The sequence below is a fragment of the Dendropsophus ebraccatus genome, chromosome 8 (genome assembly GCF_027789765.1).
Source record: "Dendropsophus ebraccatus isolate aDenEbr1 chromosome 8, aDenEbr1.pat, whole genome shotgun sequence".
In the NCBI taxonomy this organism is placed as follows: Eukaryota; Metazoa; Chordata; class Amphibia; order Anura; family Hylidae; genus Dendropsophus; species Dendropsophus ebraccatus.
Window position 1 is genome coordinate 94570452 of NC_091461.1, and position 18472 is coordinate 94588923.

The window sequence follows — 18472 nt, forward strand, 5'->3', positions numbered from 1 at the left end:
ATTATCACAGTTATCAATACTGACAGCTCCACCTTATATTATACCTCTAGCTCCCATGATGCATCAGTTTCATGTTTGTAAGGAAGTTACCATTAGTGCTGTCATTAGTGATGTCACAGACATCAAATAATGCTAAAGCTTTGGCTGTCCAGGGACAATGGGAATTGTAGTGTTGCACCAGCTAGAGGGCCTGAGTTTCACACCCCTGGTCTACAGTCTGAATAGAGCGGGTGGGGGAGTGTAAAGCTAGACTGTGCAGCTGCATTTTATACTCAGTTAAAGCTCTACATATTTCATCTTCTCGGCCTAAGAATGTATGTTTTTATCTACTAGTTCAGCATTTCTGAATTATATATATATATATTTGCTACATGCCAGCTGATTGTCTATTTAATCCTTTGTATCTGATGTCCTGATGTGTATTTACAATATGTAATTTAAAAAAAATCACATTTCAATTGCCTTCAATATTTGTAACTAATTTGAAGAATGAGAGATTATACTTGGTTCTCATTTTCTGGTCTAGACTCTATTTACTAGATTTCCCTTCACTTGTAGAAAGAGATGAGCGGTTTACCAGTATTACACACAGGCAGGACCTTCAGCCACAGCAACCAATCGGCATGAGGCGATTGTGTTGTGGAGATGGCATTCTGGCCCTGGACATCAAGAGGAAAGGTCAGTAAGCTCTTTAAGTGCAGTCTTGATTATGCCATTTAAAGGGAACCAATCACGTTAAAAATGGCTATTAAGCTAGGGAAATATGCTGGTAAATCACTCAGCAAACTTACTTTTACAGATTGGGTCGCCGTATGGTAATGACTCCCAAGTAGACATCTGGGTAGTGGGCTAGGTAGTCATGGTCCCCTGGGCAGTTCGGCAATGTAATCACGCCCTTCCAGGCCTGAAGGGCGTTATTTAAGCTCCAGGGAAGCCCTGACGTCATCCATTGCAGCCCAGGCGACATGACTAACTTCCAACAGCCCAACGTCTATATGACTAAATGGCGAGGCAATCTGTAAAAGCAAGTTTTTAAGTTTTCGTTTGCAGGGATGGAGGATATAGGGACATATATATGGGAAGTGTGCTGAGTGATTTATCAGCACATTTCCCCAGCTTAATAGCCATTTTCAACGTGATTGGTTCCCTTTTAATGGTACAAAGACTGACTTGGCACGAATGCTATTGTCAGTCATTTGCTGACAGCCACCAGTCCTCACCGGCTATGATGCAATCTCGGCTCCTGAGCTCAAGTTACTGAGCTGTGCACAGCTCAGAGCATAAAGGGGTTAATAGCAATGCACTTTTCTACCATCATATCAGAATAATCATGCACAGGGCATACATAAGTGTATGTATTGCATATAAAGTGCATGTCCTGCTGGAAATGAAAAAAAACAAAAAAAAAAACATTTACCTACCTCTCCATAAATTTTAGAAGCATTTTACCTTTTTTTTCCATTCACACCATTTATATTCCTGAATTGACTCAAAGAGGATGTGCAATCAGGTACATCCTCTTTAATCTGACCCATGGATCGAACGGCGCCGTCACGGAGAAGCCGATGCTGTGGTCCGTTTTTGGAACCGCAGTCCGGTTCCCGTGTACGGCACCGTTCTATGCACGGGTCCTCGGCCGGTGCTGAAGCACAGGGGTTGGGCCGGCCCGCCCCCAATGGAAGGGAATTCCCTCCCCTCTATGACGCGGCTCCTTTAGAATCAATAGAGCTGCGTCATAGAGGGGAGGGAATTCCCTCCCACTGGGGGTGGGCCGGCCCAACCCCTGTGCTTCAGCACCGGCCCGGGACCCGTGGATAGAACGGCGCTGTACACGGGAACCGGGCCGCGGTTCCAAAAACAGACCGCAGCATCGGCTTCCCCGTGATGGCGCCGTTCGATCCATGGGTCAGATTAAAGAGGATGTACCTGATGGTACATCCACTTTAATAACAGTGGACATATGCCTTCTCCTACGAATGTCATCTGCCACTATTGGGAGTGGACCATAACTATCAGCCTCTGTTATAATCCCTGAACAGCCTATTAAGTCCACATCTTCACCGTGGTGGATAAACAGCTTAATCTTTTCCAACTCTCCAACAATCTCCGTGCTAAAATTCCTTATGGAGTATTTCCGTTTTTACATATCCGAGGATATTTATATAACTGTAGTGCTCTCATAAAGCAGTCATTAGAGGTATTTGTCTTCCAATGGCCTCTGGAGAGAAAACATTCCGCTGCCATAGATATAATTCTAAATAAAAGAAATTCCCTGGAGAATACCAGAAAGAGTTCTTGTAATGGTGATGCTATAAGAGCATTACAGTGTCACCATTGTTTCAAAAAACTTTTGACATGTCATAGAGATATGTCAAAAGTTTTGATCAGTCCCGGTCTGAGCGTTTACAACTGTACAGATTGGGAGAAAGAGCTGAGAGAAGTCTGCGCTCAGCATGATCTCCTCCTGGCTCTGTGTCACATGATGAGTCGGGCTCATAATGTATGTCTATGGGGCCCAACTCTTCCACTAGAACATAGTGGGGAGCAGCCCAGGCTGAAGTGTGGTCCTTGTGTGGTCATGAGTTCATTCTCATGATATGGTGAGGGTCTGAACACTCAGACTGGGACTGATCAAAACTTTTGACATGTCTCTATGATATGTCATAAGTTTTTGTAAAATGACAGTGACACTTCAAAGTTTACCTGTCGTTATAACTTTCAGAATCTAAATCAGCAGTAGATGTGATATAAAGCAAGTTTACAATATACATTCATTATTTCTTTTGTTGTTTTCATGCTGTAAGGGCCCTATTCCACCGGACGATTATCATTCAGGTTATCGTTAAATCGTTTGAATCTAAACGATAATCGTTCGGTTGAAATGCAGTTAACGATTAACGACCAAACAAGAAATTGTTGATCGCTTTATAAGACCTGGACCTATTTTTATCGTTGCTCGTTCGCAAAACGTTCGCAAATCGTTCGCATTGAATAAGACGTCGTTCGGTAGATGTGAACGCAATAGCGAAGAAAAAACTATCGCAAATACGATCATAAGTAACGATTATTGTTCCATGGAAATGAGTGTTTTCAGGTCTTTCGAAATAGCGGTCGTTTGAGATCGTTAATCGTTACCGATTATGCGAACAATAATCGTCTGGTGGAATAGGGCCCTAAAGCAAAGCTGAACTTACCAGAAATCCTGAAGGCAGATTTCCTGACTTGTGCTGGTTGAAAAAAAAAACAGACAAAACACAGGAGTTCCGTCCAGTACAGAGAGTCACGGCTCAATGTGTCTATCAATCACATAACTGCCTTCTCTCTGTGAGCGCTAAGGTACAGGTACACTTTAAGTTATTTACGTTCACAGCTTTATGACCCTATGTACAACATTTCTAATCTTCTAAACAAAAACAAAACAAATCTTCATATTTTAAGTACAGAAATAAAGTTAAAAACCTACTGGAGAATACGTTTAAAACCCAGATGACTTGTACTAAAATTCAATTTCTTTATAATAATCAAGGGGGTCAAGGTTGTTAATCCTCAAACAATTTCCGGAACATTTGTGGAATACTATAAAAGTTTATGTAACCTTTAGAGATGAGCGACCCAGGTTCGGGTTCGAGTCCAGCCGAACCCGAACTTTCGGAGTTTGATTAGCGGTGGCTGCTGAAGTTGGATAAAGCCCTAAGGCTATGTGGAAAACATGGATATAGTCATTGGCTGTATCCATGTTTTCCAGACAACCTTAGAGCTTTATCCACGTTCTGCAGCCCTCTCTAATCAAATGCCGATCGTTCGGGTTCCGCTGGACTCGAACCCGAACCCGGTTCGCTCATCTCTAATGACCTTTCTTTCAACCCTGAAATACTCCAAACATTTCCCTCTCCTATTAGTTTGTTGACTAACTACGTCTTCACTGTATGGACTCGCCCACAGTTCAAGAGGTTATTATTTTCCAATTCAAACAAAATAAATTTCCTGGACCGGATGGTTTTATTAACCAGTCCTATAAAAGTACGTCTCTGCTCTCTCATCCCATCTTGTCTCTTTATTTAACCATTTTATGTCAACAGGGACCGTCCCCACTGAGATGTTCTCTGCTCTCAATCGACTTTCATCACTGATCGGCACTGAGACCCACTGGTCCCTTGTCCAGTGTAGAAGGAGAGCACTATGCATTATGTACATTATTCTTATCTAAGGACTTCTTCTTGGCTTGCTGATTATCTGCAGGACACATATCCGAGTAACTCCAAAGCCCACAATCTTGGAAAAGTCTTTGGTTTTACCTTGACCATCATTAAAGGAGTTATCCAGCGCTACAAAAACATGGCCACTTTTCCTCTACTGTTGTCTCCAGTTCAGGTGTGGTTTGCAATTAAGCTCCATTTACTTTAATGAAACTGAGTTTCAAATCCCACCCAAACTGGAGACAACAGTAGGGGGAAAGTGGCCATATTTTTGTAGCGCTGGATAAACCCTTTAACAACCAAGCGATACAATTGTTCAGTGAGCTGTAGCGGGGGAATTGTAGGTCTATACTGTTTCTGTAATTCTTATAGATGTGTATAAGAAACAGTATAGTACCTTGTTTTCATAACTTGCAAGTTACAGAAACATTGTGGCTCACTGTGCCATGCTGTTTCTGTAGTTACCATCTACTGTAAATCTATGGCAACTACAAAAGCAACCCACTTGGTTATTGTTATAATCTTGACCCCAAATTCAGGAGGGAATACCTGTGGATCTGGCATAAATGTCTAAGCTGTGACTGCTCCTTTAAGGTCCTGCAGGGGTTAAAGCGCCTCCCTCTTATTATCCACATCTGTATATACTGGTAGAGCGGATCTGACTTCCTGCATTCTTAGGGTATGTGCACACTAAGGAAAAGGCGAGGAATTCAGCTTGAAATTCAGCTCAAAATTCAGCTTGAAATTCCTCCCGTAAAATATGTACAGAGCAAAGTCCCATTGTGTTCAATGGGTTTTCTGCTCTGTTGTTCACACTGCAGAATTTCCGAGCAGAATTTTCTGCTGTAGATCTGCTAGAGGAATCCTATAGAAGTCAATGGGGGGCTTAAATTCTGCCTGAAAACTTTCAGCTACAATTCCTCGAGAATTGCCCAGTGTGCATATACCCTTAGGGGTTGGGTGACAGAAAGTGACAGAAAGTGATTGCTGCAAACATATGGGATGTTATTCCTGTACTATTAGTATCTAGGGCTCAATGGATAGGAATTTTGGGTAGAGGTGGGTATATGTACACTAATAACGAGGAGCAAACTTGCCAAATGGGGGTTTGGATGGGTTTGTCCGAGTCTAAATGCTTAACATTTGACTTCTGATGTCTGCAGAAGTTGGATGCAGCCCTACAGAGTCTTGAAAAACATGAAAACAGCCCAATGCAGCATTTTCCTGGCAGCCAATCTATCTTCTGCAGCCACCGAGAATCAAATGCACAGCATTCTGGTTCAGACTAACCTGTCGCTTGGAAAGTATGTTTATGACTAGTGAAGAGCCAAAGATGTTGAGGAAGCAAATTATGCAGTGACTGGTTGTGGCTGAAAGTTATTATGGTGGTCTGGACCTGATGGAGAAGAAAAATGAGGGAGAATGGCTCAGATCAGAGAAGACATCACTGGATGTAACTGCAGAGTAATCAGTTATAAGCTATGTAGAGCCTGTACAGAGCTGACATGTCCCACTACATGGGCACTATATGGCTGTAATACTGGTTATTTTAGAGAGGTTTCAGTAAAGGTGCAATAGTAATATTTAGTCACTATTGGTACAAATACAGTACCTGAATGTAAACCTGCCCGGTATAAACATAAATATCTATTTGAGATAATAATAAAGACTGGCTATGCTTTATGTCTTAATATGTAGTCATGGTCTGGCTGTATTTTATATTAGTGCATTATTGGTAATACTGGCCTTAGTATAATCGGAGTATGTATAGTGACATATTTGGCCCTTGTATTGTTACTTTTATGACGGTGTTATTAAGTGTTATAGTGTAACTGTATACTTGGGTGTGTGCTCTACAAATTATCAATATATTTGCGCTCAGGCCGGTAAAAAGAAACCCATGTACTTACCTTCTTCCTGCCCCCGCCACCGAGCCCCGGTCAGCATGAGCCTTTTCATGGCCACATGATTCAAAGTGCACACAGTGTAGGGCTATGTTCACACTACGTAAAACTATGGTCATAGTTCTCGACGCAGAACTACGGCTGTAGTTTTGAGAGGTGGAACATAGCCTATCTTCAATGGGATCCCGGCTGGAGCGTATACACATCGTATGCGCTCCGGCTGGGATCCCATGCGGCGCCGGAAAAAACTGACATGTCTTGAAAAGACCTGTCAGTTCACACAGTTAAGCGAGCGTCTCCGGCCGCTTGGTTCACTGTGGGCTATGGGAAGCTCTGATGCGGGCGTGCGCTGATGCGCCCGCATCAGAGCTCCGCGGCCGGAAAGATCACCCGGCCTAAGTACCGCCGGGATGATCCGGGCTGAGACCGGCCGTTCCGTGACACGGCCGGGGTCACAGAACGGCCGGATGTTCACGTTGTGTGAACATAGCCCAGAACTGGATGGTAAGTCCCATCACCTCAACACCAGTGTTCATGGGGGAAGCGACCAAATATTTCACCAATCACACTGCTACCAGACTAAAGGCCCTATTACACTAAGCGATTATCGGCTGCATTTTGCGTAATTTTGCGTAACATGCACAATGTTGGCTGATTGTTGTCTTTCTACAGGCTGAAACGCTAATAATCAACCTGGCAACGATCTGCTGCCGACGCTCTGTGTAATAGGAACAGCGGCAGCTCTGATGATCATCCAGGCAGCTCCTCGAAGCTCTCCATAGCCCCCCCAGCTCTTTCACCAGCTCCTCCTTGCTCGCTGTCAGTAGCACTGGTAGCAAGTGGGGAACAAGGAGCAAGCAAGCAATGACCTGACAGGTCGGTGTTCCCTTGATCTCCACATCGCCCCATGTAATAGGGGCTTTAGTCCCCTGACTCTGGGCCACACCACTTCAAGGACACAGCACAGCAGCAACAATGGCTGCCACACAGAACCACACAGTGTGAACAGTAGTGATGAGCAAATACTGTTCGATCGAATAGATATTCGATCGAATAGTAAGGTATTCAATGGTATCGAATATTATCGAATAGTTTGCCGAATATTCGATAAATATTCGATGAGTGTTCAAGTCCCCCTTCTCCCCTGTTTTTTCCCCGTTTTTTAGCCAATCATGCAGGGAGGCTGCCAGAGCCCCTTGGTGTACATAGCATCGCGAGAAACAACAATAACAATGATTGGATGGCATAGTCACATGACCCAATAACATATATAACAGTACGTTTATTCATCCAGTGCTACGTGCTGCTACGTCATACATAAATACACAGGGTGGTACAAGCAGGCTGCTGTGCTACAATAAGGCACTCTGTTTACCAAGTGCTACATAATACAGCCGTCCAGCTGTACCTTTAAAATATTCATACACCCTTTAATAACCAGGTAATTCACCTGTATAACATCGACTTGTGCCTTTATTACCGGCGATTTTGGGGTGTTAGATGCTTCCTCTGCTGTCCCAGTTGCATTCCAGTGGTGTTGGCATCATTTCCTGAGGTGTCATTGTGGACTTGGTCAACCTCCAAGTGGTTGAATAGATGTATTTCAATAATCGAATAATTGCTCCCATAGACTTTAATGGGATCGAATATTCAATCGAATAGTCGAATATCGGGGAGATATTCGAAAAAAATATTGAATATTCAAATATTTCACTATTCGCTCATCACTAGTGAACAGTGCAGCACAATAGATGGCAGATGAAATTCATGTTCCAAACTACTAGATAGAACTTTTATTTTCCTATGCAAAGGGTCAAAAAAAAAAAAAAAAAAACATACAGCCATGTATACAAATATTTTGCTAGATGAAAAATTGCGGTCTACAGCGATTTTGTATGTAAAAAAAATTATGTAAAAGTACTTGAAACATTTGAATACATTTCACTACAGAAGTCAATGGCTACACTAACACATGTTTTCATATATTTATCAATTAGAAAGATGTGTGCACTAAACATAACACAAAATGTAGTGTGAACTTAGCCGAAGAAGATTTGTCTTGCCTCGGCTCCAGCACACCACCCATTTGGCCCAGGTGTTTTTAATTAACAGGACACTACAGGGTTAACACTTAGTTTCTTTCAGTTTGTTGGCAGGGAGCACATGGGAAGGTGAGCTCAGTGATCCATTGGCACTAGTGTGGTGCTGTGTGCCAGTTATTATTGACTTATGCAGTGTCTGTGGGCACTGGGGTTGCAGCCATAGTGGTTGCCTCCAAACTTTACACCATATAGGTTGGCGACCCACTTGAATGTAGCGCTTGTTGTTACTGTTATTAATTATTGTTATGTGCCTGAATATACTAATGCTCAGTTTTATTGGATACCTGGACCACGTTGAGCTCATTATGTTCTCTTGGATTTCATACACATCTGCTTTATGGGAGGATTTTTTTTTACCAACTTTCCCTCTGGTGCCCAGAGAGTGTGTTCTGCGGGTAAAATGATCACATTTCCCTGTATTTAGATATTTGCCCACTGAAGTAGAAGGGTCCACTAAGGGTACAGTGAGGCATACATACAGCGGGACATTTATCAAGACTGGTATCTGAGTACGCCACTCTTAAATAAACCCCTGCCCCCAGTTTCCCAGATAGATTTGCAAAGAGACGTACACCTCTTAGTAAATCTGGCTGGACGTGCGCCTGGTACAAAAAATTGGCCTTGCTCGGGAATAGGTGTAGATTTGTGCCATGATTTACGCATGCAAGCAGGCTTAAATTATGATAAATAACATTCCCCCCACCCATTAGGCGAGCTGGACATATGGCTGGCAAATCTGCCCCCTCTTCCGTGACTTATAAATGCACATAAATGGTCCCCTAAGTGTATGACTGGCTAAAGGATGATATACCTGCCTTCCCTATGCCAATAACCCCTTATAAAACATAAGCCCATATAACGTCTCCATAGGTAAACAATACCTCTTTTCCCCAGTAATGACACTAACACCATATTGGAAAAATGTCGGCCAAGTTTACGAACGCAAATAAACAGCTCTTGGTAAAACATCTCTTCAATGAACATATCCATATAACTTACCATATGAAACATCAGGGGCGTAACTAGAAATGGCTGGGCCCCATAGCAAACTTTTGATTGGGGCCCCCCCCTCCTCGACCAACCACTATGCCATCAACACACCCAGCTCTACACAGGTTCTATACACCATATAAATTACACTGCAGTTATATTAAGTGACTCACAGGGGACGCCTTCTCTCATTAGAGTTGTTTCCTTTTCATTTTCTTCTCCATCTGTCCTGGGCCATTATAAGAACTCCGAGCCACGAATCCACAGAATCTGCCAGACAGACAAATTAGGCTCTGTGTAGACAGCTTATAGATTGCCCCTTGTTCAGTCCTCCATATAGATGGCCCCATGTGCATCTACTATAGTAGAGATCCCGCTCTGTGTAATCCATTTATAGTAGATGACACCCTCTGTGCATCACCTATATCAGAGGTAGGGAATCTCTGCTCTCCAGCTTCTGCAAAACTACAACTCCCATCATGTATGGACAGTCAAAAATAAAGCTGTAGTTTTGCAATAGCTGGAGAGCCAAGGTTCCCTATCCCTGCCCTACAGTATATGGTCCCCTCTGTGTAGTTCTCTTAGATGACCCCTCTGTGTCAACCCCCCCAGTGTAGTTCCCCTTATAGATGCCCCCTAGTCCCCTTCATAAATGGCCCCTCTGTGTAGTTCCCCTTTTAGATGGCCCACATTCCCCATAAAGGTAGCCCCCAGTGTTGTCCATCCCCGTCCCGCATATAGGTAGCCCCCAGTGTTGTCCATCCCGGTCCCGCATATAGGTAGCCCCCAGTGTTGTCCATCCCGGTCCCGCATATAGGTAGCCCCCAGTGTTGTCCATCCCCGTCCCGCATATAGGTAGCCCCCAGTGTTGTCCATCCCCCATATAGGTAGCCCCCAGTGTTGTGCATTCCCATCCCCCATATAGCCCCCAGTATTGTGCATCCCCCCATATAGCCCCCAGTATTGTGCATCCCCCCATATAGCCCCCAGTATTGTGCATCCCCCATATAGCCCCCAGTATTGTGCATCCCCCATATAGCCCCCAGTGTTGTCCATCCTTAGCCCCCACTATTGTGCATCCCCATCCCCAAATAGCCCCCAGTATTGTGCATCCCCTTCCCCACATAGCCCCCAGTATTGTGCATCCCCTTCCCCACATAGCCCCCAGTATTGTGCATCCCCTTCCCCACATAGCCCCCAGTATTGTGCATCCCCTTCCCCACATAGCCCCCAGTATTGTGCATCCCCTTCCCCACATAGCCCCCAGTATTGTGCATCCCCTTCCCCACATAGCCCCCAGTATTGTGCATCCCCTTCCCCACATAGCCCCCAGTATTGTGCATCCCCTTCCCCACATAGCCGCCAGTATTGTGCATCCCCTTCCCCACATAGCCCCCAGTATTGTGCATCCCCTTCCCCACATAGCCCCCAGTATTGTGCATCCCCTTCCTCACATAGCCCCCAGTATTGTGCATCCCCTTCCCCACATAGCCCCCAGTATTGTGCATCCCCTTCCCCACATAGCCCCCAGTATTGTGCATCCCCTTCCCCACATAGCCCCCAGTATTGTGCATCCCCTTCTTCACATAGCCCCCAGTATTGTGCACCCCTAGTCCACACATAGCCCCCAGTATTGTGCATCCCCTTCCCCACATAGCCCCCAGTATTGTGCATCCCCTTCCTCACATAGCCCCCAGTATTGTGCACCCCTAGTCCACACATAGCCCCCAGTATTGTGCATCCCCTTCCCCACATAGCCCCCAGTATTGTGCATCCCCTTCCTCACATAGCCCCCAGTATTGTGCACCCCTAGTCCACACATAGCCCCCAGTATTGTGCATCCCCTTCCCCACATAGCCCCCAGTATTGTGCATCCCCTTCCTCACATAGCCCCCAGTATTGTGCATCCCCTTCCTCACATAGCCCCCAGTATTGTGCACCCCTAGTCCACACATAGCCCCCAGTATTGTGCATCCCCTTCCCCACATAGCCCCCAGTATTGTGCATCCCCTTCCCCACATAGCCCCCAGTATTGTGCATCCCCTTCCCCACATAGCCCCCAGTATTGTGCATCCCCTTCCCCACATAGCCCCCAGTATTGTGCATCCCCTTCCCCACATAGCCCCCAGTATTGTGCATCCCCTTCCCCACATAGCCCGCAGTGTTGCTCCTCTGATTAAAAAAACAAACAAACACATAACTCACCTAACCCCACGCTCCCCCGTCGGTCGCCGGTCTCCTCTTCTCTTTGCCTCCGCCCGATGAGCAGCCCTCTGGTGAAGTCCTGGCAGCGTCATCGCTGAGCACTCAGTGTGCGCCGCGGCAGCTGGGACTTCCGGTTTGTGTTCTTAGTACCGGAAGTCCCAGCCGCGGCGGCGCACACTGAGTGCTCAGCGATGACGCTGCCAGGACTTCACCAAAGAGCTGCTCATTGGGTGGGACACTCTTGTGATCGCAAGCGGAATGCTTGCTTGCGGTCACAAGAATGATTGTCAGGGCGGGAAGCCTATGGCTTCTCGCGCTGTCAGTCAGAACACTGAACACCCGGGAGGCCCGCTCGGCCGCCGGGTGTTGCAAGCGGTCATCTTCGGGGGGCCGAGGCCACGGGCCCCCTGATGTTAGGGGCCCCGTAGCAGCCGCTACGGCTGCTACGGCGGTAGTTCCGCCCCTGTGAAACATAACAATAACATAAATAACATACGTAACAGCATATCAACAAATTACAGTGTAAGGACTACCTAACTTGTCCCAAATTAGAAGGTCCCCTTGGAGACCTTACTTATATGTTTTGTGCCCATAACTCTTTTGCTCATTCGCACTGTGAACGTTTTATCCAATAGGGACCACCATAAGTTAGGTCAGATGCACGTTTTTTACATAGTCCTGCATAGTCTATCCGTCTACTCTTACCGTGTTTAATAGGGAGAGTGGGTGGGATATTTTTCCTTCCAGATTAGGCAGGCAATGGCGCACTTCCTCCCGCCACTGCCTATATATCTCCCCCAAGCCCCAACTTCCACATGAGCCTACCTTCTCCCCTAGGGATGGCGTAGAAGGGTAGTGAAGCTGCACTAAGCTAGGGCAGCGCCTATGCTCCATTGCTTTTCGGAGCAGAGAATTTTGCTTCCATGGTGGTGCTCTATGCTGATAGTATAAAGTGCCGTGTAAATGTAGAGGAGCAAGGACGCCTGTCAAACACAAGATTCCAGGTCTTGCAATTTCTCATTGTGATAGATAGAGATGTCCAATAAGCTGTATGTCTATAATAATAAGATCAGTATCAATAGGGATGGTCCGAACCTGCCGAGGTTCGGGTTCGTATGAACCCAAACGCTCGGCAGCAGATTCCCGCTGTCTGCCCGCTCCGTGGAGTGGGCGGATCCAGCGGGAGTAACGCCTGGAAAACTGGGATACAGCCTATGGCTATGGCTGTATCCCAGTTTTCCAGGCGGTCCTCCCGCTGGAACAGACAGCGGGAATCATTACCGAGGGTTCGGGTTCGTACGAACCCGAACCAAACTCGGTTCGGACCTTCCCTAAATATCAACTAAACTAACTGTAATTCTAACTATCATGTATGTATTATGTATCTTTACTGTATTACAACGAGACACTTGACAATGAACACATTTACTAGAATTAAAAAATGTTTAGTTTTGTAAAAAATATTGACAACCTCTTCTATACTTTAATTTCCCCTTGATTTTATTTTCCATAAGCTTGAAACCATGACTGCGACAAGCACTGTGACGACTAAAGATGGCAATGTCTCCTGTGAGACTGCGGAGGGAACCGTGGTGCACATCAACATTAACCAACGTTCTCCCTGTGACTGCTTGTTGGATACCTTCAAGTTGTGCCGGGAAATAAAGAAAAGTGGGCCAAAGACCGAGCCCTCCCATGTGACTGGTCCTGCAGCCTATTTAGGTTTTGGGGTAAACTGATTCCACTTATATAATATTTTATTTTTGCAGAAGATCAAGTAAAGAGTTGTTGGTTCATCAAGTTTAATATAAACTGCCTATATTTTGCCCTGCTAAAGAATATTTCTGACAGATGAACAGGTATAGAAGGTGAACAGATCACTGGGAGCTGTTCTCCTCATATACTGTCTATCTTGCAGCATTCGCAAAAGAAGGGGGGGGGGGCAAACAATAACAATCGCAATCCGTAGAAGGCTCCCTTTCTGGAGAAGGCTGCTCACCGATCTCATGGAGCAACCTGAACAGGAAGACATTACTGGCAGCTCCAGATCACTTCTTGCTCCCTGCCCTGTGTGTCCTGACAGCTGTGTCTGTGCCCTTAAAGGGCATAGACACAGATGACAGCAGCGGCACCCTATACAGGGCAGGAGCAGGGAGTCTGGTGTAAGAGTCCCTCCTTCTGTATGCATATTCCGTTGTCTGGTAAGCTATTAGCATAGCGCACCACAGAATATACGTACAGTAGCAGAGACATCAGCCTATTGGCGATCTCTTTGGTAATATAGGGCGGGAGCAGTCATGCATATAATATTTGCATGTCTGTACACTGTGCAGGGGCAATTGGTGCCACCCCCTCAAGAGCCGTATGATCTGCCGCCTAAAGAAAAGTCTCTGCTTCACTGAATGGCAGATGCAGCCCTCTCCGCCATGCAGTGTGTTGGCGATGGACATCAGTTATACAGTTTGTTAGTAAAACTGTTAAGTTAACTTAACCGTTCTTTCAGTACAGATTGGGAGGTCGAGTGGCCTTATGATTCTGTGTTGGGATGAATGGTCGTTCTTGACCGATGGTGAGATACTGTCATTTATTCTGTCTCTTAAAGGACATTTCTTTATATATGTCATGATATTTGTCACAACTTAAAAATTAAAAAATTAAAAAAATTCTAAAAATGTTTTTTTTTACATATATAATCGTGTGTTCTTCCATTAATCTAGGTCGCCTATGTTTCCTTGGGTTTGGTCTCTGTAATGTTGGCTATTATTATACAAGTGGTACAACCAAACAGGAGTGCCTTCTTTTCAGGGCTTCACTTCTGGGTAGTATTTCCAGTAAGTATCATTACATTATAATATGTAACACAGAACATTGCAGCTCATCTCTTCTCCGCCAAGTCAGGTAGAATAAAAGTGACTGTCGGCTCTCCGCTCTGCTTTGCTGTCAGAGTATTTGAGAGACTACCCTCTAACATAACCTGTCCTGCTTTAGCATTGCACCAGAGAATGGGAACACTATATCTTGGTTGTCCCAGCTGCAAGCATGCAACATGCACCTGACATAAACTTCTGCCCAGTACAGCCACAGGGTGACGAAGACAGTTCTCATCTAAGTTCCCTCTGTAAACAAGCAGGTTTTTTTTTGTTTTTTTTTAAAGGTGGTCTTCAATACCAGATCAGTGGGGGTCTGACTCCCAGTACCCCTGTTGATCAGCTGATTAAAGTAGAGCTTGCATTTCACCCTTACATAGTTACATATAGTTAGTACAGTTAAAAAAAGATACATGTCCATCAAGTTCAACCCTCTTTATTGCTTACCAGACACGGTTCCATCTATTTACTATTGGCTGGACCTGGTATTGTATCTAATTTAATTTATTTGAATAGAAAACCTAAGTCACTGTGTAGAGGGTTGTCGATCCATTATACTTACCGCCCAGGTTCTCTTCTGTGCCCCGACTCGGCTGGGACACAGAAGCAGTCAAGTGCTGATAACATCAATCAATGCAATCATGGTATTGCTTATTGAAGTCTCCTAGGGGGACTACAAAAATGTGTACAGAAAACAAAAAAAAAGTTGTTTTTAAATGTACATAATCCCATTCACACTTTTTTTCTTTTAATAAAAAAAATTTGGTCACAGCTAGTGATGAGCACTTGATGGTACTCGATCGAGTATTAGGGTACTCGATGGTACTCTTTACTCAGACGAGCATCTCATCATCCGTTTCCTGTAAGTTTGGGCGCTATTTCTCAGCCAATAAACATGCAGGAGACTCTTTGGTACATCCTGCGATCACGTGGGACCCATACATGTTGATAGCAGCGATTGGTTGGCCAGATCAGATGACCCTGTCATATAAAAAGCGCAGCCGGCAGTGCTCGGCTCACATGCATGCTGGAAGAGAATAGGGACAGAGCTGCTGCTTCTCAGGGAGAGTGTCAGTGTAGGATTTAGCGTTCCAGTAGGCAGGGTATATACTAGCAATACAAACAAACAGCCCTTTTAAGGGCTTCAAATCGTTTTTTAAAAGTATTACTACAGACTGCTGGCTGGGACTTGCAGTGCTGCTACCACGATTTCAGCAGCGCACTGTGGTGATCGACTGCTGGCAGAAAGGGGACTTTAGGTGTTGCATACACACCCCTAAGAAGTGCTCAGTACTCTTTTTTTGATTTTGTGGCTGGTGGTGCTGCTGTACTACATTGTATTGCTGGGATTTGTAGTACACCTGCATAGAACTTCACTGCTCATTGTAAGGGGGTGTCACAGAGTGTGTGTATAGGTGCAGCCACCACCAGATTGTATCTCACAGACCCCCAAAACTTGTGGGACCACAAGTATTTTTCCTGATTTCTGTATTTCATACGCAAGGTCTATCTAAGTTCACAACTGCTTGCACAGAGTAAAGGGGGTGTCACAGAGTGTGTATAGGTGCAGCCACTAAGGGATTGTATCCCACAGCTACCAAGATTTTAGCAGCACACTGTGGTGATCGGCTGCTGGCAGAAAGGGGACAGCAGGTGTTGCATACAGACCCCTAAGAACCAGTTCTCAGTACTATTATATTATTATTATTACTATTATATAGTATATACCACCACCATCTTTAACAGGGCAATTAGCAGTGAGCTTTGATGTGACTGCAGTCATAAATGAAGAAATAAGAAAATATACAGGACAGGTCACACTAGTTTCTGGAGGTTGTCATATACAATCTGTGGGTAACTGCAGCTATATAGTATATGCCACCATCTTTCACAGGGCAATTAGCAGTGAGCTTGGATGTGACTCACCACTTCTCCCAAAAGCTGATTGGATTTTGAGTTTGAGTTTGACTTGGAGGTGCTGGGCTGCCCTGCCCTTAGCGTGTTGTCAGAGCGGGTCTTCAGTGCAGCTGGTGGCATCATCAGTCACTAATAAGCTCATCCACCTGTCAACTGACAGGCTGACGTTTATTAATTTTATTATTTCTTTATTTCTTATTAAAGCCATATTCAAGCTCACTGCTAATTTCCCTGTGTATTTAGCAGTGAGCTTGGTTGCGTGTGACAAGGGGCTGAACCTGGTCGCGGCTCTGCAACTCGGCAGCCTCACACATGTACCATGCCATGTTACGGGTGTCCTCTGCTGTCCTTTCACCAGTACCTTCTACCTTCCTTGGATGTTGTAGCTGTTTTGAAGGCAGGATTGACCATGACCAAGTCTTTTTAATAAAATTCTAAAGCCTCTTAAAAAGACTGTATTGTATTACCCTGTGTAATTAGCAGTGAACTTGGTTGCGTTTGACAAGGGGCTGAACCTGGTGGCGGCTCTGCAACTCGGCAGCCTCACACATGTACCATGCCTGGCCCACGTCTTCAACCTAGTGTTGCTGCCGTTCCTTAAAACCTACCCCACTGAATGCGGAGTTGGGGCTTCCAGGAGTATGCACACCTGAAAATATTCTGCTTGGTCTGGTAAATGATTTGGTACCTACTAAATATAGCCGTATTCTGTATAGGTTCCTGCTATATTATGCCCATAAAACAATTCTACCGAATTGGAAACCTCCTAAGCGTCCTACTTTGTCCCACTGGCTGAAACTGGTAGATGACGATTTGGAAATGTATAATGTTACGTATTTGGCTAGAGGCACCCCTAAAAAGTTCTATCACATTTGGGAACCTTGGTTATCTGCTAAAACAACTTTGGCTGGGTTGAGGGATGAGGCACAGCTCCCGAGCAATGTGTGAATGGAGTGAGCGAATGAATAGTACATGTGTTTTCTTGTAGAACAGGCCCTATACAATGTTGAGGACTTTGATTTAGTTTATACCTTGCTGCCACATCCTGGGCACCCTTGCTTCGTTAGACACTCTGTTGCATAGGCCGCTGTATAATAGTGAGGTTGACCTGCATATTTTCCTTTGATCTGAGGGTTGAAATGTACTACTGCTGTACCCTTTTGCTCACTAGTACGGATGTTTTGTCTCTGTTGCTATTAATTTATGCCTTTTACTGTTAGATCTTAAAAGCAATAAATAAAACCTTTAAAAAAAAACAAAATAAAAACCTACCCCAATTTGGCTGACTTGCTCACCAAGGTGCACCGCATCTGTGCACATTTCCGCAAGTTAACCAGGAAAAGTTACCCCAACTGCTACAGTCAAATTCAAAATCAAATTGAAACTCAAAACAGTGGTGCGGGGAAAAGTGGGGAGTCACATGATGCAGGGAATGTTACCCCAACTGCTACAGTCAAATTCAAAGTCAAATTCAATTTAGCATCCTTGTCTTGTCCATTTCAAACCATATTCTGTGTGGATGTCATCTTACGGGTGTCCTCTGCCGTCCTTTCACCAGTACCATCTACCTTCCTTAGATGTTGTTGTAGCCTTTTTGAAGGCAGGATTGACCAGGCCTTTCACCAGTAGCTTCTATCCTTCCTTTAAAGAAGATGTAGCCTTTTTGAAGGCAGAATTGACCAGGCCTTTCACCAGTAGCTTCTATCCTTCCTTGGATGTTGTTGTACCCTTTTTGAAGGCAGGATTGACCAGGTCTTTTTATCACACAGGCTACCGCACTTGCCCTCTCTTAGAGACTCTTTAAAGGATTGAAAGTGTATTCGTTCAAATTCCGGGGCCTCTTAAGAAGACTGTATTGTTATTCTTCGTCCCTACCTCCAAAGAGATGCCTCTTACGCACAACTGCATGAGGGTGTGAGGCTAAATTTAGCCATAATCCGGCTATTTTATTTTTAGGCGCAGCAGCACTGCCATCAGCGCCAACAGGCGGTGCTCAAACTGCTGAACAGCACCTTCTACCTTCCTTGGATATTTTAGCTGTTTTGAAGGCAGGATTGACCAGGCCTTTTACCAGTAGCTTCTATCCTTCCTTGGATGTTGTAGTAGCCTTTTTGTAGGCAGGATTGACCAGGCCTTTCACCAGTACCGTCTACCTTCCTTGGATGATGTCTGCGGAGGAGCGGAACTGGTTGCCGGGTGCCCGCCGATCGCGCCCCCACCAACCAGCCAGCTGTTTTATTTTTTTATTTTTTGTCTAGCCGTAGCCGGGGCCTCACCACCCCCAGTCAAGA

At 45.0% G+C, this 18472-nt stretch overlaps 1 protein-coding gene across 4 annotated transcripts in view; it reads left to right on the plus strand.

Moving 5' to 3' along the window:
• The first annotated feature begins 11 nt into the window (after window positions 1-11).
• LOC138799639 (uncharacterized) overlaps window positions 12-18472 on the plus strand; it is a 40752-nt gene continuing 22291 nt past the window's right edge. For all 4 annotated transcript variants that reach the window (XM_069981095.1, XM_069981094.1, XM_069981097.1 and 1 more), the window contains exons 1-3: window positions 12-678; window positions 12912-13127; window positions 14115-14228. In XM_069981095.1, coding sequence (XP_069837196.1) covers window positions 646-678; window positions 12912-13127; window positions 14115-14228 — 363 coding nt within the window. In that variant the 5' untranslated portion in view covers window positions 12-645. The remainder of the gene's footprint in view (window positions 679-12911; window positions 13128-14114; window positions 14229-18472) is intronic.